Source organism: Portunus trituberculatus, chromosome 18, assembly GCF_017591435.1.
Source record: "Portunus trituberculatus isolate SZX2019 chromosome 18, ASM1759143v1, whole genome shotgun sequence".
Taxonomy (NCBI): domain Eukaryota; kingdom Metazoa; phylum Arthropoda; class Malacostraca; order Decapoda; family Portunidae; genus Portunus; species Portunus trituberculatus.
This window is the reverse complement of record NC_059272.1, coordinates 14525628-14549351: the sequence shown is the minus strand read 5'-3', so window position 1 is coordinate 14549351 and position 23724 is coordinate 14525628. Positions and strand designations below refer to the sequence as shown.

The following is a 23724-nucleotide window of genomic DNA, read 5'->3' as shown; positions in this document are numbered from 1 at the left end:
ACATTAATTACAAATATAATGATAAAGATCTTCCATATAGAATGCATACTACACTCTCTCTCTCTCTCTCTCTCTCTCTCTCTCTCTCTCTCTCTCTCTCTCTCTCTCTCTCTCACATGGTCAGCTTACCCTATACAAAAATAACATGCAGCTTAAACACGAGTAACATTTTCTGTCCGGTAAAAACAACGATAACAATGATAATAATAATGATATCAGTGCACGCAATGAGTACACGCACGTTTGTAATATTGAATGGAAGATTGACTCCTCCCCAAAATACTGAAGTTGAGAATACTGCGTGGTGATATTGCGATCGCGTGGATGACAGCACACCAATAGTAAATCACACTGAATGGAAAGAACTTCACAGATTATCACAAGACCATCGTGCCACAAATTAAATGCAAGTGGTGTCCAAAGCCGTTGTTTGTTGTCCAGCGACGCTCCATAACCTTTCAATTTCTCGTGTGTTAAACTTTTCATGGTTCCAAATTTTTGTGTACTTAACTTGTTATTTCATTTTTTTGTGCGTCGAACTTATTATTATGGTTTCAAATTTGTCTGTAGCGAACTTGTTATTCAAAAATGTTGTGTATTGAACTTAATTATGGTTCCAAATTCTTCTGTACCGAACTTATTATGGTTTCAAATTTTTGTGTACCGAACTTATCATGATTCCAAATTCTAGTATATTGAACACATGTATTATATTCCCAAATCCTTATCATGCCTTTGTAAAAATCCTAAAAAAATCTTGCTTAACGTATGCAAAATAACTCAAAATTTTCCTTACCAAGTCATTTTGATTCCAAACTCTTCTTTATCAAACTAAACAAGACTCAATTCTTATGTACAAAACCTACCATAACCACAAAAATTACCTGCCACGCCCCTGTAATCCTAAAAATTTTCAACTTAACCAGATCCAACATTATTCTCTACTTCATCTCTACTAAAGCCAACGTAATCTAAAAAATCTTGTATCTGGGCTTACCGAGATCACAAAATCCTAATCCCTTGCATTCACTCTTTCGTCTATAGAATCATACTGGCGGACGTGTTTGCCTAGTCTTCCATGCTTCTCCGCTCGTGCTCACTCACATTTCACATTTGTAACGTCATCTTTCACATCAGAATTTTTTTTTGTAAGTGGAGGAAGCGCAACTCATAAGCTCAGATGCAACTACGTACATGTCCTGGCTTCCAATTACTTCGTGAAACGCGTAGTCCAGATGATTTTTCTCAGAAACTAACAACGCCCGTGAGATGAAAGTTCCTGGAAAAGCTGATTAGGGTTATGAGACCTTCGATATATGCATGTAATCTCCGAATGGTTCTTGGAGGCAGTGAGGAGGGTCTGTTTTGTTTAGGTTGGCAGTCAAAGGTCCTGATGACGCTGTGAGTCAAGGGATCAGGAGGCCGAGGAGACTATATTTTGCGTTTGCGTTGTGAATGTAAGCATTAGTAACACGTCTCTTGGATAGATGTTGATGATCTGGCCAGCTGCAATTCCGCTGTCAGAAATCGTACACAGAGCTGCAGTTGTGGCTAAGGATACAGATGCAATGGTACAAACTGGACCCTCTATTTTGCGGTCAGCCTAAAAATGTTGCTTTATGTAGGCAGTTCAAATATTTTCCCCTCGATTTGTAGGAGGAACGTTTCTATATATAGGAAATCCAAAAAAATATTTCAGTATTTGCAGGAAACCAAACAGTAAGAGTTGTACTAAATGACAGAGCGATAAGAAAATAAAGGGATCCTAACATAGAGGTCGTGAAATCCGTGATGAGGAGGAGCAGAGGAAGGGAGTGAGGTGCCTGTCACCTGTAGTGGGCGTTGCCAGGCATTACTGTTGTGTTCACTTGAGTAGCTTCGTATTTTCATTTTTATCCTGGCCCCCTTTTTTTTTCTCACTACCCTCGTTTCGCTTCATCTGCAAACCGGCGAAACTACTCCCTGGCCGATGAAGTGAAAGAAAAGCGTCACGGGGCAACCAGAGAGCTCACTGTTGCATTTTTATTCACACTTTTTCCCTTCCTCTCGCGCCCTCTCCCTCTCCCTCGTTTGGTTTGTGATTTACACTTCCAACGCGGCGCCCTCAGCTCACCTCACCTCACCTCACCTCACCCGCCGTCCACCAGCCTCCTCTTGCCCCTACCTACATCTCGTTCAGGAGTAAAAGACACAGGCAGGGCGTAAAGGTGTTGTCAGACTAAAATATGATGACAGCACTACTACGCTATCCCTTGCAGCTTCCCCATTCACCTCCTGTACTCTTTCTTCCCTCTCCCTCTCCTTAACTCTCTCTACCACTCTCTTTCGTTCCTATATTTTCCCTTTTCACTACTTGCTTCCTGCACTTCTACTCCTTTCTCTTTCCCTACCTCTCGCCACTATCTCTCGCTGCTTCACCACTTTATTGCCTCCTTCCTCCATTTCTCCCTCTCACCATCCTTTCCTGTTCCCTCACTCAAGCTCTGCACATTTCCTTCCCTTCCTCTCACTTCTATTCCTTCCTACATCCTGCCTCGCCTCACCACCACTGCCGCCGCCATCCCTTCCTTCCGCCTTGCCTCTCTCACGCTATCTCCTTAAAATGCAGCGTTATTGAGCTTCCAAATAACTGTTAGAGTGTATGGACGAGGGTTTCCAGGTTGAAGGTTGCATCATTCTGTATCTGACTCTCTACACACAATTTCTTCTCGTGTTACTAATAGACGAAGGTGTTTTACTTCCATTATAATCATTTTAGATATATCAACATCTTAATAAGCATTCTAGTTTTGTTTTGCTCCTAAATGCAAGAAAGTGACACCAGAAACCCTGCTCTTATTTCTGTCTCTCAATTGTATATATCTCAAACTAGCCTAAATTTAAAGATTAGCATTGATTTTCGTCTGTCCAGCGGTGTGTATAGCGGCAGCAAGGGTACAAAACACTTTACCAATGACGTGCTGGCTATACACGAGTTCCCCCTTCAGTAATCAAAGGGAGTCACAGTCACCGAGTCATTGAATAAAAAACGGAACCCTCTTTTCCAAGCTGAGGTAGTGGTAATGTCCTCGCTCCCTCTCACCTTTGCTCCTTTGCTCATTAACTTCACTGCTGCTCGCCCTTCCTTCCTTTATTCCTTCCCTCCTTTCTTCCCTTCCCTCGCGTCTCTCTTCCACGTTGACCATTGATCTGCTAATTCGTCTCCGGCAAGGCCCGTCTCTCTTTCCTTCCTCTTTCATGGGTTTAAAAGCTTTCCGAGATCCGTCAGCGCTTCGCCACGACCACCTTTCCCTTCCCACGATGTTTGAGATTACTCTCCTCCTCACAGATCTTAAGCCTCGGTATGTTTCTAAGGTGATTTGCCGTAATTCCACGTAAACTGTTGCCGAAGGAAGGTGTTTTTGAGTGGAGCGTCGCTTTGTAGAGGGTCAGCTTGTGTATATCTCGTAATTCATGCTTTTTATTCCACTGTTTGCTTTAAAATACTTCTGGTCGAGGAAAGTTTCGGGAAGAAAGTAATTTGGTGCAATTCGGCGTAAACTGCTGCCGAAGAAAGGTTGCTGCGAGTGGAGCGTCGCTTTGTTGAGTGAGGGATGGTTTGTATCTTTCTCCGTGTTGTGTCTTTTATTTCGTGCCATTCGCTTTAAAACACCACTGGTCGGAGAGAGAGTCGTTGCGATGGAGTATTGGAAGCGTAGGGTGTTTCGTATTATGTTTTGTCCTTTGGAAATCCTCCGAGTATTGAGCATGAAATAATAATGAAGTGATAAGAGTCTTTTTTTTTCTAATAAGAGGCTTAATAAAATACTTCTAGCGACAAGGAGCGCTAGCAAAGTGGAGTCAGGAAATTGTGTTGATGTAGCATTACACGTTGTTTGTTGCCAGCTGAGCGGTGGACGCGGGACGTATGTGCAGCGTGAAAGACATTGACAGACAGGTTTTTACATTGGCTCTTATGTTCCTACCTTCCAACCCAAACCTTTCAATCCGTCCGTGAATAAAAAAGGAATAACGAACACACCAACAAATCCCAACAAACACCGACTTGAATAAGTAACGAATTCACCAAAAAGGAATGGGAGAAAAATATGAATATACTCTTTTGATTTTCTGCCTCGCTCCACCTCGCCCCTCATCCGCCAGGCACACAATAATAAACACACTCGTACTCAGCGCCATATTCAGAAACGTTTCCCTCTCTTACCGCGACCATTTTTAAAGACTACAGAGACGATTAGCCGAGTTTTACGGAATATTTGTCCTGTTGATAATGCAGAAAACTTGTTAACACGTCACTAGAATTACAAAAACCTTCTTAAAAACCCGTATCACTTCAACTAGAGCCCTTTCAAAATAGTGAAGGTGCGGCGCGGAAGTGTTTCAGAATACGGGCCTTATCAACCAGGGAAGTCCTATGGCGGGGCGCTTACTGGGCAGAACGAGGGAGTGCACACAGCCACACAATCGCAACAATTTCCAGACTTCACAAACACTGGGCTGCGATACCCGTGACATCAGCGTGACGCCACAGAAACCGCTTCAAAAATCCACAATCACACGTCACATCGAAATGAGTGCGGCGTCATAGAAGACTTACGCCCGTATTCAGAAAAGCCATGCTCTCTCACCACGGTAGTTTTCCAAGGCCATAGAGACGACCAGCCAGGTTTTCAAGATAGTTTCTCCTTATAACAATCTATAAATTTTGTCAGTCCATCACCGAAACCATAAGAATACCCTTAAAAACATGAACATCTCCAACTAGAGCCCTTGGAAAGTAGTGATGGAAAGAGAGCAAAGCGTTTAAGAATACAGGCCTAAGACTCATAGTAGACTCAGAAGACTCTCAAGGAAGGCCGTGTGGTGACAGCCAGCCGTCCAGGGCGAAGACACAGTAGGGAAAGGGCTGTCTCGTTTTGTGCACCGCCCTCCTCCTCCTTCTCCTCCTCCTGGTGCTATTGCTGCTCCTTGTCTCCGGCTGTGACAGGGGTGGGGTGGGCTGGAGAGTTGAGGGTAGTTGGTTCACCAGCGCAAGGGAAGGGAAAGAGGGAAGGGAAGGGGATGGAAGGAGTGGGATGGAGATGAGACGTTATTTGTTATTAGATGTATAGAAGCAGCCTATAGATTTCTTCGCCTGTTTCTCATGTGTCCGTAATAATGCCTCTGGGAAAATGGTATGTACACGCTATCACACATCACACACACACACACACACACACACACACACACACACACACACACACACACACACACACACACACACACACACACACACACACACACGTAAACATTCACATTTTTGTACATAATTTTATGGTAACACACTACGTACGCACGTACATACACATATATGAATGAGAATATTAAAATATTTGTCACTACATCTTCATTCAGGGAGCACGTAACAAAGTTCTTAGGAAACTTTGATGTATGTGTACGAATGTATGAATATATCCTAAATTAACCTGACGGCCTGCCACTCCTGCCTTCTGACGTACACACACACACACACACACACACACACACACACACACACACACACACACACACACACACACACACACACACACACACGTCAGCACCTCCTTCAAGCACCTGTACACATTCGCAGGTGAGGTGACACAGGCCAGGTGAGGTCAGGTCAGGTCATTAGGTTAGCAGCCAAGTCCGGTCATGAACACGTCACGAGTAGCACCATGTTTGCGTGTGTGGGTCAGGTGGTGGTCTGGTACTTCTTGTTCCCTTTTGATTTTGGTTCGTATTATTTATTTTGACCAATTATCTTTCGTTTTTTTATTAAGTTTTCAGGGTTTTTTTTTTCTTAATTTTGTGTAAAGTTAACGTGTTTTTCAGTTTTTGTCTCATTGTTTTCATTCTCTCAAGTGTAAAGTTCATGGTAGATTTCAGATGTTTCTTTTTTATATGTTTTGTTCTGTTTTGGTTTTATTCGTATCAGTTTTGTTTACTGTACTTTGTCTAGGTTTTGTTTTACTTAGGGACACTGTTTTATTTTTTATTCCCCTCAAGTTAAGGTTCGTGATAACTTTATATTCTACTTGTTGTCTTCTTTTGTTACTCGTTAATCTTTTAAAATCTTTCTATCATTGTTTTTCTCTCTCCATTCTTCATCTCCCCTCCTCTCATGTTTCCTTTTCAATTTTCTACCTACCCTTGCATTTTTACTCTAAAACAAGATTCTTTCCCTCATTCTTAGCAGTCTTTTATACCACATTATTTGTTTCATCATCTTTATTCTTCCAATCCTACTATATATTTACTCGCTTTCTTTTTTCTCAATGTCATCTCTTATTTATTTTCAGTTTCTAAGATCCTCAGTTGAGAGACCCAGCTGGAGGAACTAACAGAGTGTAGACTGACTCGACCTGTACCTGACTCACTTTTGATACCTTGAGGGCTGACTGATGCTTTACGTCTGGGAAAAAAAGCAGTAGGAAGTTTGAGGAAGTCGACAAGCTATCTATCTGTACAAATCATTTCCCTTAAAAACTATCTAGATGGTCTTTTGGGCAGCGTGCAACCTCAACACCAACACGTAATCATTGAGCAACGTTGATCTCTCCTTTGGTAGTCAACGCAGATTAGTCATAAGCATTCCTTGGCGCTCTTGGACCAGGGATCACCTCTCGTGCAGTGCGTGACTCAGACCTTGAGCCTGTAGTACTTAACCTTCGGGGTGGTAGTCGGCCAGGCCACCAGGTCTTGTGTGGACCTCAAAGAACGGTTTCCAACTCCGCCACTTCTCGTCTCCGAAGTCTCGTGCTGCCACTGCGAAAAAACCAGAGAAGGGAGTGTTAGTATTGAGAGACGCAGTGCTTGTATGTTGATGTGGGGTCATTAGAGAGGCAAAAGATAGATGGTTTGGATATATCAAGAAGAGAAACGAGGAGAATGTAAGAGAAGGATACTGGAGATCTATCCGGCACGAGAAAGAGAGAGAGAGGGTTTATGGTTGCAGCGAAAGAGGACACACACACACACACACACACACACACACACACACACACACACACACACACACACACACACACACACACACACACACACACACACACACACACACACACACACACACACACACACACACACACACACACACACACACACACACACCTATCCTCCCACTCCCACCACCCCCACATACAGAAGGGTATGAGTTCAGCATCCAATCATCTCCGTACTTCGAGGAAAGAGTAAGAAGACTGCAAATCATCCTCGCCACACAAACACGATGGAGGCGCCTCGCAGATTGTTGGGGTCCTTAGAGACACGAGAATGTAGCCTTCAAACAGAGGCGATTCAAGGAGACTTAAGCTCGTATTCTCAAACACTTCTGAGCCTCACCTCCACTATTTCAAGAGGGTTTATTTATATTTACACGAGTTTTTAGGGTATTCTTACAGTTCCAGAGGCAAAGTGACAAGATTTCTACATTGTTAACTGGAGAAACACTCTTAAAAACCCCGTTAATCATCTCTGTGGCCTTGAAAAATAGTCATGGAGAGAGAAAAATCCTTTCTAAATACGGACATTATGGTTTGGGGACTTCAGTGGAGGTCGGGAATGAAGTGATAGTAGTGGTGAAGGTGGTGATGGTGGTGGTGGTGGTAGATGGGTAGACTATAATGGTAAATGACCGGAAAAGGTGATTCATGAGTGTAATGACGTGGAGTGTGTAAGGTTATGTGAGGTGACGTGACCCACCTGGCGGCGAGGAGCGGACCCCTGATTGGTTCGTTGGCAATCACGTGGTTCCGCGTCTCCTCCCTCGGTTTGCTTGGGTCAGGCGTCGCTGGGGTGGAACCTTCCCTGCAAGGAGACACTGTTGCCGCACACACACACACACACACACACACACACACACACACACACACACACACACACACACACACACACACACACACACACACACACACACACATAATAGAAATGAACACCACGCAAAGGGAGAAATGATAATAATAGTAACAGTAGTAGTATATATGCCACCACACAGAAATGCTCGTAGTTGGGAGGAGTTTAATGATCTGACATCCAATACCACACAGAGTTGTGACACTTTCACAATATCACACTGAGAGTAAATAAAGAACTCTAACGGTGAATCAATGACGTCAGAGTGCTGTTATCAATCCATGAAACACGGAGGAAGGGATGTTTTTTTTTACAGATTTTTAGTAAACTTATCAATGGGAGAAATATATGTATCAATATGTAATAGGTAATATGCAGGGAAAATACTTGTACTTGTTTGAATGTTAATAAGGAATTTAGAGAAACTATGCCACTTAATGGTTACAAAAGAACATGAAGCGTTATGCAATGGACCCAAATTTCAGTGATGATAAGAAACTCAGAGCACACTTTGAGGGAATACAAAGACTACAACAATGAAACGGAAGACTTTCATACAGCACACAATAATGTAACCTTTGTAATATTAAAAAGGAAATAGTACACACTGAACTTCCAAGAAACAACACCAAGGATGACACTTTGATGTTGCAAGGCGTGGGAAGGTTTAAAGGGAAAGAGTATAACGTGATGAATAATTTTATAAAGAAACTCCAGTGTAGTACTCAGGAGGGTGAAGGTGTAGCAGGATAAGAAGCAGGGAGGATGTGAGAAGATGAAGCGGGATAGAAATGGAGCTCCTTTTTTTGTATTACATATATAACAGTGGAGAAGTACACACTAGAGCATTGTCAATTATGATGGTGGCGATGAAGGAATAAGAAGGCAAACTTTGAATACACAGATAGGAATAAAGATAAAGAATGATAATACAGTTCATGAATCCCATACTTGAATATATTGTTGTTGTATAGACTCCTTGTTTAATGAACCATAACAGTAAGCGTGAAAAGATATAATAAACTGTACAATGAATGCCAAGTTTGTGGAAATAGGAGTGAAAAGGACAAAGATGTATAAATAGATCTTTACTCAATGGATGAAGAAATAAAAGGAAAACATCATAATAACACGAGTATATAAAAATGCATAGCAGGAATGAATGAAATAAATACTAGTAAGGAATAAAGATGCATCGCTAGAAACATAGATGCAAAGTAAAACATTGAAAAAAAAGTAAAAAAAAAAAAATGCAGCGAAAGGAAGCAATATCTGTTAAAATAGAAGGAAAAAAAAAAAAAAGAAAAGAGTAGAGGAAATGGTTCAAGCGCGAACAGTGAGTGCATCTTCCGCTTCAAATACATAAGATACAAATGAATCAAGACACACAGCGACACAGCGATGCATTTCCCAGACTCCAGTGCAAATGTACGGTGCAGCTTTCATTTCATTTCATTTTGTTTGAAGATTAGCATTATTCTCTTTTCTGGTGGAAGGAAAGGAACGAATGGGGCGAGTATAGGGAGGAATGAATATAAAACACGAGGAAAGGGAATAATATGGAATTTCACGTATTACATAACCACAAAGAGAAGGTCCACGCGGCGGCCCTGTTCCCCTCATTCCAAATTACATATGGAATTTTGGTTTTGATTTTTTCCAAAAGTCCAGGATGATTGAATGGGTGTGGTGATTATAGACTTAAGCTCCCCTATGTACGTCTCCCCCCTAAACCCCCACCTCTCTCTCTCTCTCTCTCTCTCTCTCTCTCTCTCTCTCTCTCTCTCTCTCTCTCTCTCTCTCTCTCTCTCTCTCTCTCTCTCTCTGTCCCATGGTCTACCCCTCTCCCTGCCTTTGTACCGCCATCCATCCCCGCGCCATATTTCTTTCACATTTTTTGCATTGGAACATTCCACCCACTAATTGCTTCAGTATCCCATCCGTCCTGCCTCACAAACCTCCACTTTTCCCTCACACTCCACCGCACGCCACCGCCGCCGCTTGCTACTCTTTCCCTCCCGTCTGCACCTTCACCATTCCACTTCCTGCTCACCTGATCTTCCCACTCTATGCATCTTCTCCACCCTGCTGTTGACCACTCCACTTTCCCGTCCACTAAACAGCCACTCTCCGCAGCCACCACGCTTTGTCTTCCAGATCCACTTCAACACCCCTCCTGCGCCACCTGTTCCTTCCTCCTTCGGTTTAATACACACATTCTCCTTCCTCAGTCCACTCTTCACAGTCTCCTGAGGACCCGTTCTTTTCTGCTTTCAAGCTTCAAGTACTCCCCCACTCCTCCTCTCCGCCACCCCCTCTCCGGTGCTTTAAGCCTCGTCAGAGCTTCAAATATTCTCGTTCTCTCCTACCTGAGTCCCTACTAAGCCTCCTTGCCCCTTTCTGAGCCACACTAAGTCTCTCCTAGCGCCCACCTGCAGTGCTGTCACCTCCCTGAGCCTACTTGAGAGGCCCCACGCGGCCTCCTCGCGTCCTCGCCACGACAAGCAAGGATACACGAGAGGACAAACAGCGCCACACGTTTTGTCGAAGTGTCACTGAGGAGCCGCGTGATGCGCTCAGCGGAGGTGTTGAGTTACTGCGAAAACACTCCCGCTCCTCTCGATTCGCTCTAAGACGGCCAGTCATTGGATTTGGCTGTGAATGAAACCTTACGCAATCTATTGTCTGCCCGTCTCAATGAGAACCTGGCTTTTTTTTCTTTTTCTTCAACTATATATGACACTGGAGTGGCGCCATAGAGTAGGCGAGGCGATACGCCCCCAGGCGTAGGCCCCCATGATTGATTGAAGTATATATGATGTACCGCCTGTTTGCATCGTGGGGAAATTTTATCGTCATGGCGATGTTGGTAAAAATATAGTTTTGCTGTTCATCAAACTTTCTGAGTCTTTGGCTCAGCATTTTTTGACTCCGCTGTTAAAGTTAGTAAAGTAAAAGACACATGCCACAATTTCACGTGGCCTCAGCGCTCATCTCCGTCTCCTCTGCCTTTGAGCTAATGCTAGTCCTTTAACCCGGAACGCAGGACCTCTGTGACATTCGGGCTGCACAGTTTACCTTTCCCAGGACTCCCCAGGTATTTCATTTATTGGCCAACCTGAGGAAAGGATGAACACCGCCGACCGTCCAATCTTGAATTCAAATTGGGGTAACGCTAGGCATGCTAGTCACAGCATTGCCGTCACATTCCACACAGTAAATCAATCAGTTCTTTTGCATAATGACTTCACTTAGAAACCAGTCAAAGTAGAGCAAAACTGTCGATACATTACAGCATTACAATTCCCAACGACAAGGAGGCGACAAGGTGTGGGGAAGGTGCACCGAGCTGTTTATTACTTATCGTTTGTTGGAAAATAAATACTGGTCATTGGCGGAAGTGAAAGCATAAACAAGCGCTGCAGTTCCCCAGTTAACGCCACACTGTATGTAAGTAGAGTTGAGTTTCCTGCATGACCATTAGCAATGTTGCGTCAATGATTCCCTTGCCGATGCAACGCGTGATAATACTCCCAGCCAGGAAAAAAAAAAGAGAGAGAGAGAGAGAGAGAGAGAGAGAGAGAGAGAGAGAGAGAGAGAGAGAGAGAGAGAGAGAGAGAACAAAAGAAAGGGAGGAAAAGAGGAAAAAAGTATAAACATGTAACTCACGCGGATATTTTAATAGTTTCCTTCGCTTTACACGATTTTTTTTTCCAATTTCCTCTTTTTATAATAATATTTACGTCTGATTTTGCTTTAGAGAGAGAGAGAGAGAGAGAGAGAGAGAGAGAGATTCTGTGATAACAAAGGGGTGACAGAAAGAAGAATGAGATGAGAAAACAGTGATGAAAAAGTTAATGGCTTGGAGAAAGGAAGGAAGGAACGAAGGAAGAAATGAATGAAAGAAGGAAGGAGGGAGGGAAGGAAGGAAGGAAGGAAGGAAAGACTGAAGGAAGGAAGAGAAGAAAAGTATTACAGGTAGAGATAACTTACCTAACTACAGAGAAGAGAGAGAGAGAGAGAGAGAGAGAGAGAGAGAGAGAGAGAGAGAGAGAGAGAGAGAGAGTCTTTCTAATGGACAACATGGAAACATTCTTAAAACCTCTCGCTTTTATGAAGATTTTCTCTTGTGAAGCTTTGGGGAGGCTCATACATGATCCTCCTCCTCCTCCTCCTCCTCCTCCTCCTCCTCCTCCTCCTCCTATCTTCCTCTTCCGCATAGAGTACACTTTTTTCTTTTTTTCATCATACTAATCTTTCTCTTTGAATTCTTGTTCTTGGCTGTTGCGTTAGTAGTAGTAGTAGTAGTAGTAGTAGTAGTAGTAGTAGTAGTAGTAGTAGTAGTAGTAGTAGGTGTAGTAGTTGTAGTAGAAGTAATAGTAGTTATTATTGTTCTTTCTCCTTCTCCTCCTTCTCCTCCTCCTCCTCCTCCTTCTCCTCCTCCTCCTCCTCCTCCTCCTCCTGTAAAATGTAGATAAAATTACCTCTAAAAGTTGGGCATAACAATATTGTCTTCCTCTCCCAAAGCTTCCCATTATGTATTCTTTTTCTGTGTGTTCCTCCTGCTCTTTGTCCGTATCATCCTTCACCTCCGCCTCTTATGTTTCATTCATCATCTAGTTATGTTGCTGGTACTGATGCTGCTTCTTTCTATTTCTGATGCCTTAGTTTTTTCTTTCTTGTTGTTGGTGTTTTTGTTCTTTTTATACACCTTCTCTTTCTATTTATTCTCATCTTTAGTGTTCTTCTTTTCTTGTCCTGTATGTGTAGTTAACGAATAATCTCGCTGTGAGCTTGAGTTTTGATGTTTTTTGGCTGTCCTTGTAATCCTTGTTTTTTTTTGTTTTTTTCATGTTTCTCCTTTTTCTCCTCGTAGTAACCATTCATATACAACCAACACAACTTTGACCAAACCCCACCGAGACATATTTTGGGGTTATTCTGCTAACTTCTCTTCCTCGGAGAAAATGCGCCTCCTCCTTTTCCCTTTTCGCCTTCACAATAACCTCTTTTAAATACTTCTAGATACCTTTAGTTATTCCATGTTACCTTCAAATATCTCACTCAAAACTCACCAAGGTATATATATTTGTATTACCTTCTCATCCTCAGACAAGATGCTCCTCCCCCTCCTTTCCTCTTCACAATAACGTCTTTGAATACTTCTAGATACCTTAAGCTATCCGATGTAACCTTCAAATATTTCACACAAACCCCACCAAGACATAGTTTAGGGTTACTCGTGTTAACCTCTCTTCTTTAGACAAGATGCTCCTCCTCCTCCTCGTTTCCTCTTCACAATAACCTCTTTTTAATACTTCTAGATACCTTCAGCTATCCGATGTAGCCTTCAAATATTTCACTCAAACCCCATCAAGACATAGTTCAGGATTACTCGAGTCAGCTTCTCATCCTCAGACAAAAAGCTAACTCGCCTAACCTCGATCTATTCAAAGGCTAATGCTGGACTGACGGGGAAAAACAGACCCATAAATCTAGCTTCCGTATTAGGCAAAGTAGAAAAAGTGTTATATGGGACGGATTAATCAGACCCTTCAGAAGATAATGGCGTAATTCCAAATATTAAAGAATTGTATCAAGATTAATTAATTCTGTCTAAGTGTTCGTCTGAACTTTAGAGAGTGAGGACTCGGATACATGAAAGAGGTGAAATTCTTGTAGCTAATGAGTTTAATTGCATACTTGAAGAACTGAGCTGATTAGATAACAAGGACGAAACACTCAGGAATGGAGAACGCTTGGTAAGAAAGTCGCAAATTAAATCTTCACTCGCTTTGGCATCATTTCATCTAAGGCGATCGTTGACAAAAAAACAACAACAACAAATCGTCTTTCCAGGAAGTCCTTCATATCCTTACCCTTCCTTATTGCTTCAAACATTGGCGAGAGAGACACAAGAGACCCTTCGGGCGTAATATCGTCGCCTGCTGCCGCCAGTAGGTACTCGTAACGTGATATGTATTAAGTGTTCCAGATCGTGTGCTAAGTGAGGAAAACTGCAATATTTCCACCAAGTGCGCAGCTCAGAAACTTTACCATTTCCCTCACAATGGAATATGAGGGAAACTTGTACACCAGCGAGACTTTTTGATACCGGGTGCTTTGTGCTCTTCCCTCGTCAGAGAGAGAGAGAGAGAGAGAGAGAGAGAGAGAGAGAGAGAGAGAGAGAGAGAGAGAGAGAGAGAGAGAGAGAGAGAGAGAGAGAGAGAGAGAGAGAGAGAGAGAGAGAGAGAGAGAGAGAGATATATATATATATATATATATATATATATATATATATATATATATATATATATATATATATATATATATATATATATATATATATATATATATATATATATATACTTTTCTCATAGAATTAAATCCTTCAGTACTGGGACCCATTCTTACCTTGAGTTTTGGGTGTGATTAGACCATTTTATTTACATTTACATCTGTGGAGGTCAGAATTTTAACGGCCTCACTCTTCACAATTCTAACTCCCACGCAAGTATCTGTAGCTGTATAAAATCACCAAATAGTAAGTAGAATAAATATGAAAATGAGTCCTGGTACTGATGGGGTTAATCTCTTCAGTACCATGACGCGTTTCCATATTCATTTTGCTTACTATTTTCTGCAGCTTGAGAAACTCACGTGGGAGATTAGAATAGTGAAGACCGTGGCCATTAATCTTCTGACCTCCATAGATCCTTCCTAATGTAAATAAAATAATCTAATCGCACTCAAAAATCCAGGTAAAAATGGGTCTCAGTATTGAAGTGATTACGGAAAAAGGAGAGAAAAAAAAAACAGACAGATAATCGAATTGTAATCCAGTGCATCACTCTATCATAGCTCAGCCTAACCCATTACAGCTCGTCCCTGAAATCGCTGCCTCACCTTGTATTGGGCCAAAGCATATAGACAACTATGTAAGCCTATATGCTTCAGTAATGGGCAGCCCTAGTCTTCACTTACCGCTCACCAGCCCTCTGTCCCTCTGCTACTCTCGTCCCCTTCAGCCTCCAGCAACCCACAGTAGCTCCCAGTAGCCATCCAGAACCTCTTGCTATTTTACTTTCCTGGAACTTGAACTCTTGGAAAAAGGAAGTTTCAAGATATGTTTGTAACTAAATTGGTTAACTTTTCTAAACTTTTTTCCTTCGAGTTTTAAGGAACGGCAAGCTAAGTGGCCATTTTCGTTTTTTTTTTCTTTCTAATTTTGTTCTTTTTGGTGTGTGTTTGATTGGGTAGTCTTGTGTTGTTATAAGGGATCACCACCCTTCAAATAATCACCGTTTTTCTTCCAGGCACATCCGCTGACATCACCTTCCTTATTCTTTGCCCCAATCATCAATCCTTTCTCTTCCTTCCCCTTGTCCTCCACCACTACTTCCTTTCCATCCATCCCAGCTTCCTTTCTCATCCCCTTCCTCCTTTACACTCCTTCGGTTCTCCTCTGCCTTGCCTTCCACCTCGCCGTGTGTCACTAGCCATTGCCTGGAGCAGCTTGGCCTTCCTCTGGTCGTGTAGTGAGGCCTTCATCAATCACTGGCTGGGTTAAAAAGCACATTTTTCTATCCTCCCTCGGGTGTCTTCCAATTTTTTCGTGTCGCATTTATCTTGATGGAACCATTTTTTTTTTTACCCTATCTGCACCCTATTGTGTAACTCTCATTTTTTCCCCTCCCGAGTCGATACGGTGACAGAATTGGTTTATTTTGCGATGAGGAAATACGTCATTATCAGAGTGAGTGTGGCGGGCTTTGTCTATAGGCGTATGGTTAGCCGGAAGAAAAGAAAAGGAGACTCGCCTAACAGTGGAGAAACATTTATTCATTCAGATTCGAAAAAAAAAGGAGTGGAAGGAGATAAGCGAAAAGGAAATCCAACAAGTCAAATCACTGGAAATAATAAAAAAAAAAACCTCACTTAACGTCAAGACAGAAGAAACAGCTGTCCTGGGAAAAGATGATGTGTGAGAATAGAAGTCTTGAATAATCTAATCTGACACACTCAAAGAAAAAATGTAACAAAACACCAATTCTGAGCAAGGAAATTAAGGAGACCAAGTAAAAGAGAGAGAAGAAAAAGCCTTCCAAAGAATAGCCAACTTAAAACTAACGAGAAAGTAAAGAGAAGAGAGAAAGAGATTAGCTTTACATAATCTAATATAGAAGAAGAAAAGAGAACGAAAAACAACAATGCTAAAAAAGAAAAGCAACTACACCAACGAAGAGGGAGACAAGTAAATACTCTTAAACCCAACGAGAACAAAGAGAAATAGATAACTGAGAAAAACAAGAAACAATATAAACAAAGTAAAGAGACAGACATCCGTATTCAGAAACGCTATTGTCTCACTGCGACAGTTTTCCAAGGCCACAGAGACAACTAGTCGGATTTTCAAGACAATTTCTCCTTTTACTAAGCTAGAAATGCTGGCAATCTATCACCAGAACCGTAAAAATGCTCTTAAGAACACGAATATATTCAACTTCAGCCTTTGGAAAGCAGTCACGGGGAGAGAGCAAAGCGTTTCAGAATACGGTACAGAGACTAACAAACTAGCTTAATACAACCCAGAGACGCTTACTAATGAAGAACCAGAAGAAAAAAAAGCGTTGTAGACCACATTTGCTGCTTTGAAGGGAAGACTGAAGAATACAAAAAGAAAATAGGAAACAAAAACCCTACAAAATAAAGAGACAGAGACTAATTAACTCCAAAACACAACCGAGAGACTAACTAATGAAGACTCAACGACAAGAGAAGAAGCGTCCTGAAAAAAAACAAGACAAAAAACTAAAAAAATAAAGAGACAAAGACCAACTAACTACCATAACACAACAGAAGAAGTAGAAAGAGCGTCCTGCATCACATTTGTTGCTTTGAAGGAGGAACTAGATAAAAAGAAAAACAGGAATAAATAATTCAAAATAAGTTGACAGAGACCAATTAAGTACCATAACACAACCGTGAGACCAACTAATGAAGACTCAACACAAACAGAAGAAGCAGAAGAAGCAGAAGTAGAAGTGTCCTCCACCACACTTGCGGCATTGAAGGAGGGGACTCACTTGGCGGCTGGTCTGAGTCCGTGAGTGACCATCTGGCGCTCTAAGTGGTGGATGCGCAGGCGTGCCATGTCCAGCTCGTGCTTCACGCGCCACAGGTGGGTGTCGCACAGCGGATCCTGGCAGCGGTGGGTCCTCAGTACGTCCTGCGCCTCTTGCACCGCCCCCCGCAGGCTCAGAGACTTGCCCATGCTCTGTGAGGGAAGGGAGGAAGTGGTAATGGTGGTGGTGGTGGTAGTAGTGGTAGTGGTGGTGGTGGTGGTGGTGATGGTGGTGGTGAGAGAGAGAGAGAGAGAGAGAGAGAGAGAGAGAGAGAGAGAGAGAGGGAGGGATGTTGGTAATGGATAAGGATGAGAATGTATGATAGGAGGAGGGGGAGGAGGAGGAGGAGGAGGAAGAGGAGGAGGAGGAGGAGGAGGAGGAAGAGATGGTGGTTAATTTTAATGAATAACAAATAGTGATTTTTTTTTCGTTTTGTCTTTGGTTTTGTTAGGTTCTTCTGTTTCTCTCTCTCTCTCTCTCTCTCTCTCTCTCTCTCTCTCTCTCTCTCTCTCTCTCCTCTCTCTCACACACACACACACACACACACACACACACACACACACACACACACACACACACACACACACACACACACATCACCTTAGAATAAGAAGCCCATCAATGATTCGTTAGGGTTGATAAAGAAGGAAGTTTTGTCACTCAGCTAATGAAGTCTTGTCCTTCGAGTCCCTCCCTCCCTCCCTCCCTTTCTCCCTTCCTCTCTGTCTTTGCTTTCCTCTAATTTCCTTGCTATTTCTGACCTTGCCTCCCTCTCTTTCCTTTCATTCCACTTCTCTCTCTCTCTCTCTCTCTCTCTCTCTCTCTCTCTCTCTCTCTCTCTCTCTCTCTCTCTCTCTCTCTCTCTCTTTTCCACTACCTTCATCCGTTTATTGCTCTCTCTCTCTCTCTCTGTTTACTCTGTGACTCCATGGCTTTTTTCCTTCCTCTCTCTCTCTCTCTCTCTCTCTCTCTCTCTCTCTCTCTATATATATATATATATATATATATATATATATAACACATTTTTCTTCTTCCCTAGTTTCTTTTAATTTTTCCTCTTGATTTGTTTTCCATTCCCATCGTCTTCTATCACCACACTTCCTTTTTTCTCTATCTTCGTTTCTTTTCCTTGTTTATTTAATTTCCTTCTTCTCTTTCGTCTTTCGGTGCCACTACTTTACATTACTCCTGCTTCGCATTTTCTTCTTTCCCTTCCTTCCTTCCTTCCTTCCTTCCTAACTCATTCTTTTGTCTTGACTTCTTAATTACTTTTCTAAATTTTCCCTTCGCATTCCTTCATTTTTTTTTCTCTCTCGTTTTCTTTTCTTACTTTTTACCATCCGTTGCGTAAGATTTTTCATTTCCCAACTCTTTTTACTCGGGCTGTTTTTCTCCCCCGTTTTCTTTAAGGAAAGGGAAGGCATCTGTATTCCCCATGACTGCCATAATGTCGGAGCCAAAATCCCCCAACGTGGAATCTCGAGACGCAACATTCACAAAAGTTAAATTACCCGTGAAATTATTTGGAGACTTGTGTTGCTGCTGCTTGTGTGTGTGTGTGTGTGTGTGTGTGTGTGTGTGTGTGTGTGTGTGTGTGTGTGTGTGTGTGTGTGTGTGTGTGTGTGTGTGTGTGTGTGTGATTTCTCAACGGTATTACATGAAACCTTCTTCATTAGAATAAATAAATAAATAAGTTGCATACTTTCTCTCTCTCTCTCTCTCTCTCTCTCTCTCTCTCTCTCTCTCTCTCTCTCTCTCTCTCTCTCTCTCTCTCTCTCTCTCTCACACAATCTCTCTCTCTCTCTCTCTCTCTCTCTCTCTCTCTCTCTCTCTCTCTCTCTCTCTCTCTCTCTCTCTCTCAAGAAATCAAATAAGTAAAAATGTATAGCTTTTAATAATCACACAATAGTTTTCTCTCTCTCTCTCTCTCTCTCTCTCTCTCTCTCTCTCTCTCTCTCTCTCTCTCTCTCTCTCTCTCTCTCTCTCTCTCTCTCTCTCTCTCTCTCTCTCTCTCTCTCTCTCTCTCTCTCAAGAAATCAAATAAGTAAAATGTATAGCTAATCTCTCTAGTTTCTCTCTCTCTCTCTCTCTCTCTCTCTCTCTCTCTCTCTCTCTCTCTCTCTCTCTCTCTCTCTCTCTCTCTCTTTCTTTCTCTCATCACAAAACAAAGAACAGACCAAATTAGCAACAACAGTGTAGGATTACGTCTTTTACTCCACACATGAAAAAAAAAGAAAGAAAAAAACTCCCTTAAAAACAGAAGCTTACTGCTGTCCTGAAATCTTTACTCGCAGTGTTTTATTTGGGAAGATTTTTCAAAAGTTCCCTTGATGACAACACCGAGGGACGCGTGGTGGTGCTGTGGCGTGGGTGAAGGAAAGCACAGCGTCCCTCACTAGTCCTCTCTCATCGCTGTTCACTCTCTTAATGACTGTTCTCTTCGCCTCACCTGATATTTCGTACGTAGCGTTATTTATTATTCCGTGGCTCACTTCAACATGATCAGGTTTTGTTTAGACTGAGAGTTGTATCGTACATCTGACCACGCCACTGTCACGAGAGAGAGAGAGAGAGAGAGAGAGAGAGAGAGAGAGAGAGAGAGAGAGAGAGAGAGAGAAGACCTGAGATGAATGAAGGAACAAAAGAAGGAATGGGAAACAATGAAAAATGCCGAATTGAAGGGGTAAAGAAAGAAAGATAGAGATGTGAAGGTACATACACACACACACACACACACACACACACACACACACACACACACACACACACACACACACACACACACACAGAAGAGAAGAGAGAGAGAGAGAGAGAGAGAGAGAGAGAGAGAGAGAGAGAGAGAGAGAGAGAGAGAGAGAGAGAGAGAGAGAGAGAGACAGGAGGGAAGAAAGGAAAGGAGGTGACCCTTTATTAACTTTGTCTGGGGTGATTGAGTGAAATCCCAAAGGAGAGGGTGCACTTAGGGAGCCGGGAGCCCAGAAAGAGAGAGAGAGAGAGAGAGAGAGAGAGAGAGAGAGAGAGAGAGAGAGAGAGAGAGAGAGAGAGAGAGAGAGAGAGAGACTGCTCCGTGAAAGACTTTAGAAAAAAAAATAACACAGGCGATAGAAGAACAAGTTAATGAATATAGTGGATGAATAAAACAACTTTACCAATTATAAACTGAAAATTATAGAGGCGATAGCGAGCAAGTTTAATGAATGGACTTGTTAAACTTTGCCAAATACAAGAGGAAAAGAACACACACACACACACACACACACACACACACACACACACACACACACACATGGAATATAATAATAGAAAAAAATGTTGGTATGAAGAGAGGCCTGATAACGAAGGAGGTGAAGAAAGGAAGTGATATAGAGAGGGAATAGAGGAGATCGCTTTGGGAGTATTGATAAGAGGAAGGGAGGAGGCGGTGGAGAAAGACAATACCTGGTCATATAAGGGCAAGGCAAGGCAAGGCAAGGCAAGGAAGGCAAGGAAGGGAAGGGAAGGGAAGGGAAGAGAAGCAGGGTGGTGGTAGTAAATTAAACCGAAATTCCTTCTCTCCTTTCCTCAAGTCCTTTCAATCCTTAGTTTTCCTTTCTCCTAGAGCCATTTTTCCTCATCTTCCCTCATTCTATTTCTCTTTACCGCGAATTCCTTCCTCCTCTGCCTCCTCCTCCTCCTCCTCCTCCTCCTCCTCCTCCTCCTCCTCTTCCTGTTACCTCTTCTTCTTCTTCTTCTTCTTCTTCTTCTTCTTCTTCTTCTTCTTCTTCTTCTTCTTCTTCTTTTCTTTCTTCTTCTTCTTCTTCTTCTTCTTCTTCTTCTTCTTCTTCTTCTTCTTCTTCTTCTTCCAATGTGTCCCTGCTTCATCTCCTTCTTCATCATCATCATCATTATCTTGTTCTTGTTCTTCTTGTTCTAGTTCTTGTTCTCGTTCTTGTGTTTGTTCTTCTTTTACATCTTCTTCTTTTCCTCTTCTTCTTCTTCTTCTTCTTCTTCTTCTTCTTCTTCTTCTTCTTCTTCTTCTTCCCATAACAATTTTTCTCATCCTCTAAGCTCAACATTTAAATTGGCCTGCACGTTTAGTTTTCCCGGTAGCGTCTATTTATATCGTGTTTTCTTTCCTTTCGCTAGCAGATTTTCATATTCGCATTTCTTTCTTCCTCGCAACTCTGGACGCGTGAGTTGAAGTGGTGGTTTGGTATTCATATTATGAGAGAAGGAGCTGCCGGCTTTCTTTAGGCAGGCGACGAGGAGGAAATGAGGCGTGTGTGTGTGTGTGTGTGTGTGTGTGGTTTTTCTGCATCTTATTTTTTTACGTATTTAGTTTGTTTTTATACCTTTTTCTAATTCTATATCACAAACCAATACTGTGGTCAATTAATTATCTATCTATCTGTCTGCCTGTCTGTGTATCTGTCTGTCTATCTGTGTCTGTGTGCTGGAAGGGTGTGTCTGGTAGGGCAAGGCAGGCAGGAGCGCGCTTCGCCAGCGACACTCCAACACAAGAACGAGGAAGGAAGACCAGTAATATAGTAAAGCAGAAATGTTACTTACTGCCTGAGATAATTATTCCCTGACAGAGGAGAAAGGAAAAAGAAGGAGAAGTAATTAGAGGAAGAAAAAGAAGATGAAAAAAGAAGAAGAAGAAGAAGAAGAAGAAGAAGAAAAGGGAGAAGGAGGAGGAGAAAAATCAAACGTTCGTTCAAAACAAGATATCAAGACGAACAAATGGATGCAGAGAGAGAGAGAGAGAGAGAGAGAGAGAGAGAGAGAGAGAGAGAGAGAGAGAGAGAGAGATCCTGACCTTTCGTAACCCAAACCCAATGCCAAATATCCGTTTCCTTCTTCTTTTTTACCTGAGGATTAACGTTTTTTTATGCTGCCAAAATAGGTCACTAGTTTTCAGTTTATTATTATCATTATTTGTTCGTGTATTCCTTAAAAGACGATTAGAATTTCCCCAATAACGCACACACACACACACACACACACACACACACACACACACACACACACACACACACACACACACACACACACACACACACACACACACACACACACAGACAGACCTGAACACTGCCCCCACACATATAAACAGACATCCTTCCCACACACAGAAACACACTTAAACACACACACTAAACACTAAACACTTACCATACTGAGAAGAGAACAGCAGCTTCCCTTCTCGGATTTGGCCACGTACTGACGGAAGTACTTGAAGTAGATGTGTTCGAACCCAAGCAGGAGGAGCGCTAGTAGAATGCCACACCCGAGTAAGAGGAAGGTAGACATGAACTGCTCCAGCGCTAATGGTTTGCTCGATGACTTCTGTTGCTTGTTCGGTCTGCAGGCTCCGGTGAACCAGAACCGTGCTATCCTCTCTAGATCCCCTGTGGACACCGTAGCAGGGGTGAGAGGAGGCATGGCGAGGCAGGGGAAGAGTTGGGTAAGAGAAGTAAGGGACGGGGAAGGGGAAGGCAAGGATGGGGAACGGAAAGTAAGGTAGGAAAAGGAAAGGAAGGCAAAAGAGGGGAAGGGAGGGGAAGAGAAGAAAATTGAAGGGATTGGGAGAGGTAAAGGAAGAGCAGCGGGTGGAAAGAGGGATGATGGGGAATGAGAGGGGAGAGTATCACATATTGGATAGGAGAGAGAGAGAGAGAGAGAGAGAGAGAGAGAGAGAGAGAGAGAGAGAGAGAGAGAGAGAGAGAGAGAGAGAGAGAGAGAGAGAGAGAGAGAGAGAGAGAGAGAGAGAGAGAGAGAGAGAGAGAGAGAGAGAGAGAGAGAGAGAGAGAGAGAGAGAGAGAGAGAGAGAGAGAGAGAGATGAGTAAATTACAAAGATGAAAAGAATGATTTTAAAAGAGGAAAATCAGAAGACGAAGAGGACAAGAGGAAGAGGAAGAGGAAGATGAAGAGAAGGAGGAAGAGGAGGAGAACAGGGATGAAGGTGAAGAGAAGTAGCAGCAGTAGCAAAAGAAGGAGGAGGAGTTAGAGGAGGAGGAAGAGAAGAAGAAAGAGGAGGGAGAATAGAAGGGGAAAACAAAAGCTTCATTAGAAAAGAAATAGTAGGCGCGTCTCACACAAACAAAAGAACGTGGGACTCTTGCACGTTAATTGTATATTTTCACCTGCGGGGGATGAGAGTGGGAAGCAGACTGAGGGTGTGAAAATGACAGTAAAAGGAGACGTAAAGAGAGGCAGGAGCGTTGATGTGATGAAGGGGGAAGAGAAGACTGCCATTGTGATTCAGAACAGAGGAAGGAAAGTTTTATATGGAAGGGAGTTCTTGTGTTTTGTTGGGTATTAAGTAATTTTTGTTGGTAAGGTTCAAGGTAGATTTATATGAGGTTATACATGTTAAGGTTTTCTTTCATGTATTTTGTGTTTGGTTTGGTGTTGAAATTATTATTATTATTATTATTTTTGTGTGTGTGGTTTATAAATGTTAGTTTTTTTTTTGTTTCATGTATTTTGTTACTTACTAGGATTTTTCTGGGTGTATTGCAAAAACTCTGAATGAGAATTTCTACCTTATTCATTAATTTTATTTATTTGTTTATTTGTTTATTTGTTTATTTATTGAGAAGCTTAACCCCTTCAGTACCAGAACATGTTTTCATATATATTCTGATTACTATATGATGATTTTATACATCTTCAGAAACTCATGTAGGGACTAAAATAGTGAAGACCGTGGCTATTAATCCTCTGACCTCCATAGACCCTTCC

At 42.3% G+C, this 23724-nt stretch overlaps 1 protein-coding gene across 10 annotated transcripts in view; it reads right to left on the bottom strand.

The window, feature by feature from the left end:
- Window positions 1-1924: 1924 nt before the first annotated feature.
- Window positions 1925-23724, bottom strand: part of LOC123505526 (glutamate receptor ionotropic, NMDA 2B-like) — a 218751-nt gene continuing 196951 nt past the window's right edge. For 4 of the 10 annotated variants that reach the window (XM_045256920.1, XM_045256922.1, XM_045256921.1 and 1 more), the window contains 5 exons: window positions 22152-22387; window positions 16959-17149; window positions 7723-7827; window positions 7200-7278; window positions 1925-6786 (listed from right to left, as the gene is read on the bottom strand). In XM_045256920.1, the coding sequence (XP_045112855.1) occupies window positions 6661-6786; window positions 7200-7278; window positions 7723-7827; window positions 16959-17149; window positions 22152-22387 (737 nt within the window). In that variant the 3' untranslated portion in view covers window positions 1925-6660. Of the gene's footprint in view, window positions 6787-7162; window positions 7279-7722; window positions 7841-16958; window positions 17150-22151; window positions 22388-23724 lie in introns of those variants that run through there. The other 6 variants (XM_045256924.1, XM_045256925.1, XR_006675181.1 and 3 more) reach the window with 6 other exon arrangements.